The following is a 12,863-nucleotide window of genomic DNA, read 5'->3' as shown; positions in this document are numbered from 1 at the left end:
ATTGTCCTTCAGGGAAGGAAATCTGTCGTCCGCACCTGGTCTGGCTACATGTGACTCCAGATTCACAGCAATGTGGTTGTCTCTTAAATGCCCTCTGAACAAAGGCAATTAGTGATGGGCAATAAATGCCAGTCTAGCCAGTGATGCCCACGTCCCATGAATGATTAAAAAACAACACAGGGCAGAATTAGAGGAGTGAAGTGGGAGGCAGAAAAGGAGATGGAGAAATTCAGGCAAGCACTGTATTACCCATCCTTTTGCCTTCTTGGCAGTCTGCTCCTGCATAATGAGTTAACCTAGTGGAAATATATGCACAGAATTTCTAACAATGCTGACTTGGAATAGCTGTTGTAGGCGAGAGAGAATTGTGCTGACACATTGCTTTCATAATGGCGTTGCTGCCCCTGGGTATTTGCTGTCCATCACAGTACTCTGTGGGAGTGTAACCTTTCTGTGCCTGTGCTACTGTTCCTTATGCCAATTGGACTGTTTGTAACTCAGTCGCTTGGACAAAAGCATTTGATATCCTTTTGCATTTCACATAATTTCATTATGAATTTCTTGATTTGAATTTTGTTAAAAACCTAAATTAAACTTTGTCAGTGAATAACACTATCTGCTGGTGTTGACTGCCTTCTGTTATAATCCCTAGATTGCTGAAGCTTTTCTTTTGTATCACAGCAGTTGCTAATTGATCACCTTACGGAGCTGATATTGTTTTTGTTCTTCTGCATTTTCTCAAATTTTTACTTGTTTTGGAGTCAGTTTTGGCTTAGGTAGTAGCACTCTTGCTGCTTAATCAGAACACCATGGGCAGGATTTTTTGGATGTTGGGGTTTCCCGCCCTGTCACCCAGTCAGTGGGAATGCATCCCGGCTGATACCGGCTATCCTGGAGCCATTTAATGCTCTATGGAGCTTTAATTTGGCTGGAGCGAGACTTACCCCCCTCACTCAGAAGGAACCCACCTTAAAAAGCTGCTGGTCAATCTGTCTGGCATCTCTGTTGGCCCTCCAGTGCCAAGTTTGCATGGTGACCACTGCTGGGACTACAGGCAATCCCGAAGAAAAGGAGCTAAGTCCGGGATATTGGCGGGGCCTGGTTGACAGGCTCCCTTGAGGGGGGTAGGTGGATGGGTTTGAGAGACTGGGGAGGAAGGATTACAGCAGGGTTTGACCTTCTTGGGGGGTGCCTCCAATGGTCATAGGGGACCCCCATAATGATAGATGGAGCTGAGCAAATTGGCAGTTTTGGCCCTCACTTGGACCTCTCTTTGGCCCCTCCTGAATGTCTGTGTGGCAGTTGTTGCCGAGCCCAGCCCTGACACAATGAGAAGAGAGAGAGCCAACTATTGCTGGCTGCTGAGTGCAGATGTCTGACTCAAGCTCTCTGTTGTCTGTTCTCCTGTAACAGGTCCCCATGGCTATTTTGTCACCCTCACTTTTCTTCTAATGCCGCCCTCTGTGAGTTTTGTTTTCCCACCCCCGAGCTTATTGGAGCTGTTGGTCTTTTTCTTTCACCCCTCAAATCCTGAATCCTCTCAATGCCATATGTCACCAGTAGCAACAATAAACTATTTAGTTCAAGTGCCTCATTCCTATCGTAATCAACCAATGGTGGCTCAACACACATGCCCTCAACAATTCCATTTCAGATTTGAATTTTTTTGCCCTATTTTTATTATTCACATGGTTGTGAATTGTCAATCAAATGAAGAAGTGATGAGGAAATAGGAGTAGCTGCAAGAGGGGAAGAAGCTGGTAGGATCAAACAGTGAGATGCTGACTTTGGGAGGAAGAAGAGCGGGATAAACCAATTGTAAACTCACTTACATAATCTGCTCTGCCTAATTTTCCCCCCCCATTTTCACTGCCGCTGTCTTCAAAGTGTTGAGTCGTACTGTAGCATTGTTACTTGGGTGCTGTTTACCTTTTGGTATCTAACCTCATTCATTCTTTACCTGTGAGCCCATAACTTGAATGTTAGCAGTTTCACTCTCTCAAGAAGGGCCTTACAGGCAGACCTCATTGTTTACACCCAATGTTGGACCCCAGATAGGATTTCAACCTATAGGATTGTCCTGGAGTGATCACATTAATTAAAACATTAATCTGGACACTGTTTTGAGGGGAGATCCACACAGGCATTTAAAAATTGTGTTTTTCATTTTCATTGTACGCTTTTGTTCATTAGTTGCAACAATATTAGAGTTGAGGGAAAGGTTGTTTGACTGACAAGCAGTGAACTGAGACTGGCTGAGGTGCTGGAAAAAGTCGGTGTAGGAGTTAGGGGTTGAGGGAGAAAAGGAGAGCGTTGTTCAGGTGTTTGGATTCATGGTGGGAAAAAGGATGTGGGCCCAGTATTTTCTGCAGTGATGGGATAACAACAGCAGCAGTAAAGTGGTGAGGAGGAACGGTGCTAAGGGAATTTTTATGCAGAAAATAAATTGGTTGTGTTATTGGGGGGTTTCATAGAATTTTTATGACATGGGGGAGCTCAGAAGCAAAAATATTGAGAACTCCTGCTGCAAAGAAATCGCAATGATCAGTGTCTGAGCTACAAGAAATGGTCAATTGATTGTGTTTCATCATCACCTGCTCCTCCACTTCTCTCTCCCTCCCCCCCCACCCAAACCACACCCCCCCCCCGACACACACCTTAAACCAACTTATATTTCACCCCTTTCTTGGACTCATTCAAGTTCTGTCGAAGGGTCATGAGGACTTGAAACGTCAACTCTTTTCTTCTCCGCCGCTGCTGCCAGACCTGCTGAGTTTTTCCAGGTAATTCTGTTTTTGTGTTTGGGATTTCCAGCATCCGCAGTTTTTTTGTTTTTATTTGTTTTTACCTTTTGGACTCCACACTGCCGTAGCAATGGCCAGGTGGCAGTTCTTTCGTAACTGTAAGGAGAAAGCTACATGTGTGAGGGAAGGTGGGTAAATGCAAGAGAAGTATGCTTATTTCATTTGTAAATTGTAACCAGAAGAGATTGTGGGAATGAGGGGAAGTGTGATTTGAGAAGTTGAATTGGATAGATTTTCTATCGTTTCAGCCCCACTGTTGGCCATGGCCTCTGTCAAGACAGCCAATGATGGTCAGCACCATCACCCCCATAGGACTGAGGACATGCAGCTATGGTATCTGTCATTATGCGCCACCTTATCCTGAAAGAAAGAGAAGGAAGTGTGTCTGTAAATGTGGTACAATATGTTTGAGTGATGTGGCTGTCATGGTCAAATAGCTGGCAGTGTGTGCAAGCTGAGAGATGTAGGCTTGAGACTTGCAGCAATGTTAAGTGCTTGAGTGTGAGCTGAGGCTATGAAGATGATGCTGTGAATGAGTGCTATGCTGTGAAAGAGGTGAGGCTATAAATAAGCTTGACAGAGCGTGTTGGTGGATGAGTAAAGGTGGAGTGGTGAATTGAAGCTAGTGGTTCATTTGTTAGGATGTTAAATTTGAAGGTGCATTCAATAACCTTGACCACAAGGTCATTAACTTTCATTGCATCCAGATACCCGGGGCTAGATTGTTTGCATTTACAGTGATGGCCATCTGCTAACACTGTTTTCTCAGTGCTTGGCCCTCTGGGTAGAGGACATCTCTCCTGTCCACGTCCTGTACCAAGGCTTCCATGGCCGAGTGACAGAATCTTGAAGCATGCTGCCTGCTCTGTTATGCCATTTTCACATTTCCTCCTACTCAGAACATCTTTTGCAGCCAGTTTCAACACCAGTTGCAGCCAGAATGCACCTCCCTTTAATAGGTGCAGGCTAGCTTTAAAGAGTGATTATCTTGCATGAGCTTGGGCCACCTACTGAGCTGAGCAGCCACTCAGCAGCACATTTAACGCTGGCTTAAATGCTTCTATCATTTAAATTAGCACAAAGTTGTGTGTTACCTGCATCGCAACAAATATTTGCAGGTTAATTTCACCTTGGTTTTTGGGCCTTATTCAATTTTTCCTACATGCTTGTTAATTTTGTCCTTTCCTCTCCTGAAGCCTGCAATTTATGCTGGGCTATGTAAAAATGCATGAATATTCAAGCAATAGAGAAGATCATTCATCAACGCCCTTCCTCTGGCACTCAAACTCACTGGGTAGGATTTTCCCCCCCGTTGGGGGCGAAGTTGAAGGGCGGGCGTGCATAGGCGCACTTTCGACCAGCGCCCTCGATTGGGGGTGCAGTGCCATTTTAGGTGGGCGGGCCAATTAAGGCCCACCCAGCATGATGTCCGCACAGAAGCACTATGTGCTCCCTGTGCGGGCGGTGGGGCAGAATCCCAAAATCGAGAATGTGCTCTTTCGCGCATGCACACGAAAGAGTGCGCTCATCTCCCTGAGGCTAAGTGCAGCCTCAGGGAGATCGGCTCTAAATGTAAAAAAGCTAAAAATAAAAAAATAAAATTTCCCTAACAAGTCCTCTCATGTGACACTGTCACATGAGTTGGGACATGTCCATAATTTTTACAAAAACTTTATGAAAATTTTTTAAAACCTAAATGAAACCTCATCCCGCCCATGGATGAGGTTGCATGCTTTTTCTAATTTGCATCGGGGCTCCTGGCCTGCCTGCCAACCTTAAGGTTGGACAGGCAGGACCTTTAATTACTTAATTGACTCTGTCGATGGCTTCAATTGGCCATTGACAGGTTGGCGAGCGCACAGCTGATTTTGCTGCGTTCCCCCACATGAAAATTTAAATGGGGTACGGTGACGTCGGGAGTTCCGCCCGACATCACCGCATGTCATTTTATGCATTGGCGAGCGGGCCCGCCCCCGCTCGCCGACGTGTAAAATCCTGCCCACTAAGTTTAACATTGAATTGTACAATGAAAATTCCCTAATGTGCAACTATATAACTTTGCCTGCCAGATTATTTCAAACCTTTGTTACTTTTTGAGTAAAGAAATTATTTTTAAATCTATTATAAATTGCATTTCCTTTAATTGAGTCCTGAGCTCTGGTCTTACTGGCCTGATTATATCTATGCCTTGTCGAAGTCCTGTCTTAACACTGAGGACACCCTCCATTGTGTTGCAATTTAGCACTGCCACCGTGCTAAACAGGATAGACTCAGAAGAGATCTAACAGATTAAAACTTGGCATCCATGAGGTACTGTTGGCCATCATCAGAATTTTATTTAACCTGTATCCTGAGGTAGAATTCAATCTTTTAATTTTTTTCTACATATAGCAGTGGGCTTAAAGGATCAAATGAAGTTAGCAGCTAAATATTACAACTGAACACTTGAATGCCAGAATATCTTTGAGAAACAATGAGAGATTCATTGCTATTGAATCATAAAATTATTTATCAAACAGCATTTAGTAATTTACTGATTTTACCACTTTACGGTATCATGAAAGTTATAACAAATAACATAGTATAGAAAATTGATTTTTCCTCGTGTTTCCTGATTTGCAACAATACTCTGGTGTGGGAATGGAAATATCACATTGATTTATGTAATATATTAAATAATTGGTTTTGGTTTGATGTGGATTTATCTGCAGATGAAGAGCATTTGTCTGACTTTATTTACACGGTGGCGGCCCAATGCAATTTGTTTGACTGTGTCTCAAGTTTAACAGGTAGCTCAAACAATAAAAGTTAAATTACTCCAGTGTTGACATGAGGAACCATCCTCAGCTCCTAACACTTCATTTCAAATTAAATTACATTAGCCTAGGGTTAATATGCTGAGTTGAAACCTTGCTGGTCTTTTCCTCTCCCTGGCACGACAGCATGATTAGAACTGAATTTAGACTCTCATTGAATAGGGAATGTTGTTCTAGACCTTGGTGTCACCTAATAAGGATGGCTTTCAGTCAATATTGTAGGTAACAGATCAGTAAGCACCCATGTTATTTGTAATATTGATGGTTACTCTTACATTTAACTGGTTATGTTTTTGGGTTTCATTTTTAGGAAGGGGATATCTGGCCCAATTCCACGGCTGAAATAAATATAATCTGCAGACCTAAAGCCGAAAAGGTCTACCACCAAACAGTTTACTGCGACATCACAGGTACAGAATATTAGTCACCCTCAATCTCAGCCTTTTAATGCTTCATGCCCCAACCCACTTGCTGCTACTCATCCATTTCTCCAGCCTCCTGATTCAGTTCTATCTAGTCAGGCCAGTGGCTTCCCTCTGCTTTACTCTTGCCATTGTTACCATTTCCATTATGATTCCTGTCTCAGCTCTCCTAAAGTTGCATTCCACAGTCCCTTATCTCACTGCTGAGTATGTCTATCTCTCCCTCTGCAAATGAATCTTTTTGGTCTCCTCCACATCCCCCTCTACTGCTGACCCCTGCAACTACCTTGTATTATGCATCCACTCTAAAATGCCTAAACATTTATGGTAATGGTGTGATCTCATTGCTAGGTTCCACCTTGTCCTGCCCCCTTACAGTTCTAACATCTTTTCCTTCCTTTAACCAGCTCAGTCTTTGCCACCTCTCAAGTTTTTACTTTGGTATGTATCTTCTGTTTCAAATATCCCAACAATTTCTTAGTCAGAATTGTCCTCACCTTATCACTTGGCCTCTAAAACAAGCAAGTCTTCATTCCTGGTAATTTCAACCTACACCTAAATTCCTCTCAACTCTCAGTTAATCTCATCCTGCATATGAACTGCCCGCCTACATTTACACCTCCATCCTCAACCGTGTCACTAAAAGAGGGTTTTACACTTCTGGGATATGTACCTTTATGCTCGTTTCATCTATGGCACCACGACTCCCACCCAAGGACTCAAATCTTCACAATAACATCTACCCCTGTTTGCAAAATGCTCGCTGACATGATAATAAGCTCCTTTTCTTCAGCATCTTTAAATAAATAATAAATTAATCATCTTCCTTACTTTCCTAGAATGTTGTCATTACCACTCTCAAAAAGAAGCCCATCCTGATTCCCTATGGTCCTCCCCTCTCTGAAGTACTTGAAACTGTCATTGCGAACCAGTTTCACTACTTTCTTTCAAATCTCTTCACTCCGGTTTCTGCACTGTTCACAGCACCAAGACTCCTGTTGTCAAAGTAACTAGTCACTGTGACCGTGACTGTTTCCATATCCTTCTTGATCTCACTACAGTTGTTCACCGAGCCAACATTTCTGTTGTTCGTCACAGTTCTCTACTAATATGATTCTGTCCGAACTCCACTCCTACATTTTCCAGCACTGTCAGCACATTTTCTGTAATAGTCTCTTCTCCCATCTCTACCTAATCACATTGAGTGTGCCCCAGTGCGCTATCCTTGGCTCCCTTCCCTTCCTTATCTACATGCCGTCCCTTGGCAATGTCATCCACAGGTATCTGCTGAATTTTTACAGATATGCTGATGAAATTAATTTTTACTTCACTGCCATTTCTTGGCCTTCTCTGTGCTTGGCTGATTGTTTAGCTGACATCAGAGCAAGAACTACTTTCAACTCATCATAGGCAGGACTCCTCCTCTTCTGCTTATAAATCTGATTTCCTCCTTCACCCTGGGTGCTCACTCAGAGAAAGACTGATGTTGTGTAGTGCCCAAGTTTCTGTAGATTTTGAACTGAGCTTCAAACCCCAATCTTAGCCATCACCAAGATCACCCTTGCAACATCACTTGCTGATACCCCACTGATGTATTGTCACATTTCTCAATTACTCCAATGCCAGCCTCAGTGAATTCTGCCCTTCGTAACTCTGACACAAACATCTTAGCCCATTTGAAGCCCTGTACCCCTATCACCCCTGTGCTCACCAACCTTAATTGACTCCCTATGCAGTGATTTCAAAATCCATGACCTCACCTACGAATCTCTTCATAGTCTGGCTGCTCCCTCAGTCACCTGTATATTCCTACATGTACCCTCTGCACTTCTTACTCTGCATCCTTTCTTCTCTCCAGTAGCAGATTCTCCAGTTGATTGACCTGCGTACCCTGAAGCAAAGAACATTTCTGTTGCAAACAGAAGTCATTGGCCTGAATTGTTAACTCTCTATCTGTCTCCATGCTTGCTGCCTGACTGACCGAATGTTTCCAGCATTTACTCTTTTAATTATGCTCCACATGACAGAAAACTTTCTGCCATGTTACTTCTCTCCCTTCCTCCAAAACATCTTAAAACATACCTGATAGCCATTGGCTATCAGCCTTCATTCTTCCCCAACTATTGTTCAATATCTGGTTATTTTCATGTCTGCAAAGTGCTTTGGACTGTTTTTTATATTGGTACAAGTTGTTGAAGGTAAATCATGTGGGTCAAGTAGAATAAATCATATAAAGCTGTTCTATAAATGTTCCTCCCATTGTTGAACAGGTAAGTGCATCACCCAATACAGCACAGAGCCAAGCAAATCAGGAAGGCCTCTAGTTCAGTTTCCAGACGGTGATGTGTTAGTTGGTCTCAGCTGGCATGGGGTGTAATCACTAAAATTGGGCTATTCTCCACATTCACTTTCTAAAGGAGAGGGGAGAAAATGAATAAGTTACAAGGAAGGAATTGGGATGTTTGTATTTCCTCGTTCATTGCATTTCCGCACAAGCTGAAAACTTAATCATTCAAGAAGGGGAAAAAAGTGGTGGACGGTCTTATTTTAAAGGTATGGGGAGAATTTTCTCCTTGTCGGGGGGGCTGAGTGGGAGCGGGTGTGCGCACAGCGGCCACTTTGCGTGGGTGGACCAATTAAGGCCCGCCCAGCATGACACACACCCGGAAGCGCTCCCTGTGCGGGCGGGGGTAGGAGGCTGAGTTGGGGCCTGCGCTCTGTTGCATATGCACGCGAAGGAGCACAGAAATCTCCCTGAGGCACAAAGCTGCCTCAGAGAAATTAATTTGATTTTCAAAAATTTTAATAGAGAAAGAAAAAATTTTAAGACATGTCCCCTCATGTGACAGTGTCACATGAGCTGGGATATGTCAATGAATTTTACTTTAAAAAATTATTTAATTTATAAACCCTTCATAAAACCTCGTCTCGTCCGTGGATGAGGTTTCATGATAAATGCGAAGGCCACCTGGGCTCTTCGCCTGCCGCCAACCTTAAGGTTGGATGGGCAGCTCAGTTAATAACCTTAATTAGTTTTTAAATGGCCTTAATAGGCCTTTGACATTTCTACAGAGTCGGCTGTGCGCCTGCTGAACTGAAGGTCTGAATGATGCGTGGTGACATCGGGACACATGCCCGATGTCACCGTGCAACATATTACGTGTCCCACTCGCCGACCAGAAGATTCTGTCCCAAGTATTTTTCCCCATTTCTGCCCTTCTTATGGATATCTCAACAAGATTCCACCCCCAGACCCTAAGCCTGTTCACTTGTGCACTCTAGGAATGTTACCAATTGCAGTATACTTTTCCCACTGTTAATTTTCACGAAGTGGATTATTTCTTCTGTGAACAAAACAGCGTAATCATGGGTGATTTTAATCTTTGTATAAATTGAAAAATCATACTGCCGAAGGATGAGTTCATAGGGTACTTTTTATTTACTCATGAGATGTGGGCATCACAGGCTAGACCAGCATTTATTTCCCATCCCTAATTGCTCTTGAAAGTAGTGGTGAGCTGCCTTCTTGAACCACTGCAGCCCATGTGCTGTAGGTACACATACACTGCTGCTGGGGAGGGAGTTTCAGCATTTTGACCCAGCAACAGTGAAGGAACGGTGATATATTTCCAAGTCAGGATGGTGAGTGGCTTGGAGGGGAACTTGCAGGTGGTGGTGTTCCCATGTGTCTGCTGCCTGTGTCCTTCTAGATGGTGGTCGTGGGTTTGGAAAGCACTGTCTAAGGAGCCTTGGTGACTTCCTGCAATGTATCCTGTAGATGGTACACACTGCTGCCACAGTGTGTTGGGTTGTGGAGGGAGTGAATGTTTGTAGATGTGGTGCCAATCAAATGGGCTGCTTTGTCCTGGATGGTATCAAGGTTCCTGAGTGTTGTTGGAACTGCACTCATCCAAGCAAGTGGACAGTGCTCCATCACACTCTGACCTGTGCTTTATAGACGGTGGACAGGCTTCGGGGAGTCAGGAGTTGAGTTACTCATTGCAGGATTCCTAGCCTCTGACCTGCTCTTGTAGCCACAGTATTTATATGACTGTTCTGTTTCAGGTCAATGGTAACCTCCAGGATGTTGATGGGAGATCCAGCGACGGTAATGCCGTTGAATGTCTAGGGACAATGGTTCAATTCTCTCTTGTTGGAGATGGTCATTGCCTGGCATTTGTGTGGTGTGAATGTTACTTGCCAATTGTCAGCCCCAGCCTGGATATTGTCCAGGCCTTACTACATTTGGACATGGACTGCTTCAGTATCTGAGGAGTTGCGAATGGTGCTGAACATTGTGCAAACTTCAGTGAACATCCCCACTTCTGACCTTATGATGGAAAGAAGGTCATTGGTGAAGCAGCTGAAGATGGTTGGACCTAGGACACTACCCTGAAGAACCCCTGCAGTGATGTCCTGGAGTTGAGATGATTGAACTCCAACAACCAGAACCATCTTCCTTAGTGCTAGGTATGACTCCAATCAGTGGAGTCTTTTCCCCCAATTCCCATTGCCTCCAGTTTTGCCAGGGCTCCCTAATGCCACGCTTGGTCAAATGCTGCCTTGATGTCAAGCTCAGTCACTCTCACCTCACCTCTTGAGTTCAGCTCTTTTGCCCATGTTTGAACCGAGGCTGTAATGTGGTCAGGAGCTAAGTGGCCTTGGTGTAACCCAAACTGAGCGTCAGTGAGAAGGTTACTGCTAAGCAAGTGCTGCTTGACAGCACTTTTGATGACCCCTTCCATCACATTACTGATGATTCAGAGTAGACTGATGGGGCAGTAATTGGCCGGGTTGGATTTGTCCTGCTTTTGTGGTCAAAACATGCCTGGGCAATTTTCCACGTCGGCGGGTTATGCCAGTGTTTTGGCTGTACTGGAACAGCTTGGCTAGGGGTGTGGCAAGTTCTGGAGCAGAAGTCTTAAGTGCTATTGTGGCATGTTGTCAGGGCCCATAGCCTTTGCAGTATCTAGTGCCTTCAGCCGGTTCTCAATTGAATTGGCTAAAGACTGGCAGCTGTGATGCTGACGACCTCCAGAGGAGGCCAAGATGGATCATTCACTCGGAACTTCTGGCTGAACATTATTGCAAATGCTTCAGCCTTATCTTTTGCACTGATGTGCTGGGCTCCCCCATCATTGAAAACAGGGATATTTGTGAATTCTCCTCTTCCAGTGAGTTGTTTCATTGTCCACCACCATTCATGACTGGATGTAGCAGGGCTGCAGAGCTTAGATCTGATCCATTAGTTATGGAATCGTTCAGCTCTATGTATCACTTGCTGCTTATGTTGTTTAGCATACAAGTAGTCCTGTGTTGTATCTTTACCAGGTTGATGTCTCATTTTTAGGTATGCCTGCTGCTGCTCCTGGCATGCCCTCCTGCACTTTTCATTGAATCAGGGTTGATCCCCTGGCTTGGTGGTAATGGTAGAATAGGGGATAGGCCAGCCCATGAGGTTACAGATTATGGTTAATTGCAATTCTGCTGCTGCTAATGGCCCACAGAGCCTCATGGTTGCCCAGTCTTGAGTTGCTAGATCTAGTCAAGATCTACCCGAATTAGCACATTGGTGGTGCCATGCACATGATGGAGGGTATCCTCAATGTGAAGATGGGACTTCGTCTCCAGAAGGACTGTGTGGTGGTCACTCCCACTGATACTGTCCTAAACTGATGCGTCTGCAGCAGGCAGGTTGGTGAGGATGAGGTCAAGTATGTTTTTCCCTACTGTTGATTCCCTCACCACCTGCTGCAGACCCAGTCTAGCAGCTGTATCCTTTGGGACTTGGCCAGCTTAGCCTGTAGTGGTGCTACCGAGTCATTCTTGGTGATGAACATTGAAGTCTTCCACCCAGAGTATATTCTGCGCCCTTAGCACCCTCAATGTTTCCTCCAAATGGTGTTTAATATGGAGGAGCACTGATTCATCAGCTGATGGGGGAACAGTATGTGGTAATCAGCAGGAGGTTTCCTTGGCCATGTTTGACCTGGTGCCAAGAGACTTCATGGGGTCCAGAGTCGAGAACTCTTAGGGCAACTCCCTCCCGGCTGTATACCATTGTGCCGCCACCTCTGCTGGGTCAGTCCTGCTGGTGAGACAGGATGTACCCAGGGATGGTGATGGTGGTGTCTGGGACATAGTCATGCTCACAGAATCATACCTTATAGACAATGGCAAGCTGTTGCTTGTCTCGTCTGTGAGACTAGAATAGAATGATACATTGTAGAACAAACACGGAACAGGCTACTTAAGATTTGGTGATGTGTAATGAGACAGGGTCTTTCCTATGATTTCTTAGGGAAGAGTGATCATAACAGGGTGAAATTGCACATTCAGTTTTAGGGTGTGAAACATGGGTCTGAAACTAGGGTCTCAAATTTAACTGAAGTCAATTAAAAAGGCACAAAGATGGAGTTGGCAAAAGTAGACTGGAAAAATAGGTTGAAAGGTAACCTTAAGGAGATATTTCATAATTCAAGAAAAATGTATTGCATTGAGAAGGGAAGATTCAAAAAGAAAGATTAATCATTGTGGCTAACTATGAAAGTTAAGTATGCTATCAAATTGAAAGAAAATGTAAAATTCTGCAAAGACTAGTAGCACACCAGAATATTGGGAAAATTTTAGAACTCAGCAAACAATGACTTAAAAAAAAGAGAAATTTGAATACGAGAATAAACTAGCACGAAATATAAAAACAGACTGCAAACATTTCTAAAAGTATATAAGAAGGAAGAGAGTAGCTAAACTGAATGTTAACCCCTTTGAGGGTAAGATTGGGGAATTAATAATGGGACACAAGGAAATGGCAGAGACTT

General features: G+C 44.1%; 1 protein-coding gene across 1 annotated transcript in view; it reads left to right on the top strand.

The window, feature by feature from the left end:
- LOC121280028 (hydrocephalus-inducing protein-like) overlaps positions 1-12,863 on the top strand; it is a 478,228-nt gene that overhangs the window by 252,393 nt on the left and 212,972 nt on the right. The window contains exon 11 of the mRNA XM_041191656.1: positions 5,931-6,030. Within this exon, the coding sequence (XP_041047590.1) occupies positions 5,931-6,030 (100 nt within the window). The remainder of the gene's footprint in view (positions 1-5,930; positions 6,031-12,863) is intronic.

The sequence above is a fragment of the Carcharodon carcharias genome, chromosome 7, assembly GCF_017639515.1.
Source record: "Carcharodon carcharias isolate sCarCar2 chromosome 7, sCarCar2.pri, whole genome shotgun sequence".
Taxonomy (NCBI): Eukaryota; Metazoa; Chordata; class Chondrichthyes; order Lamniformes; family Lamnidae; genus Carcharodon; species Carcharodon carcharias.
This window is presented reverse-complemented; position numbering and strand designations above follow the sequence as displayed.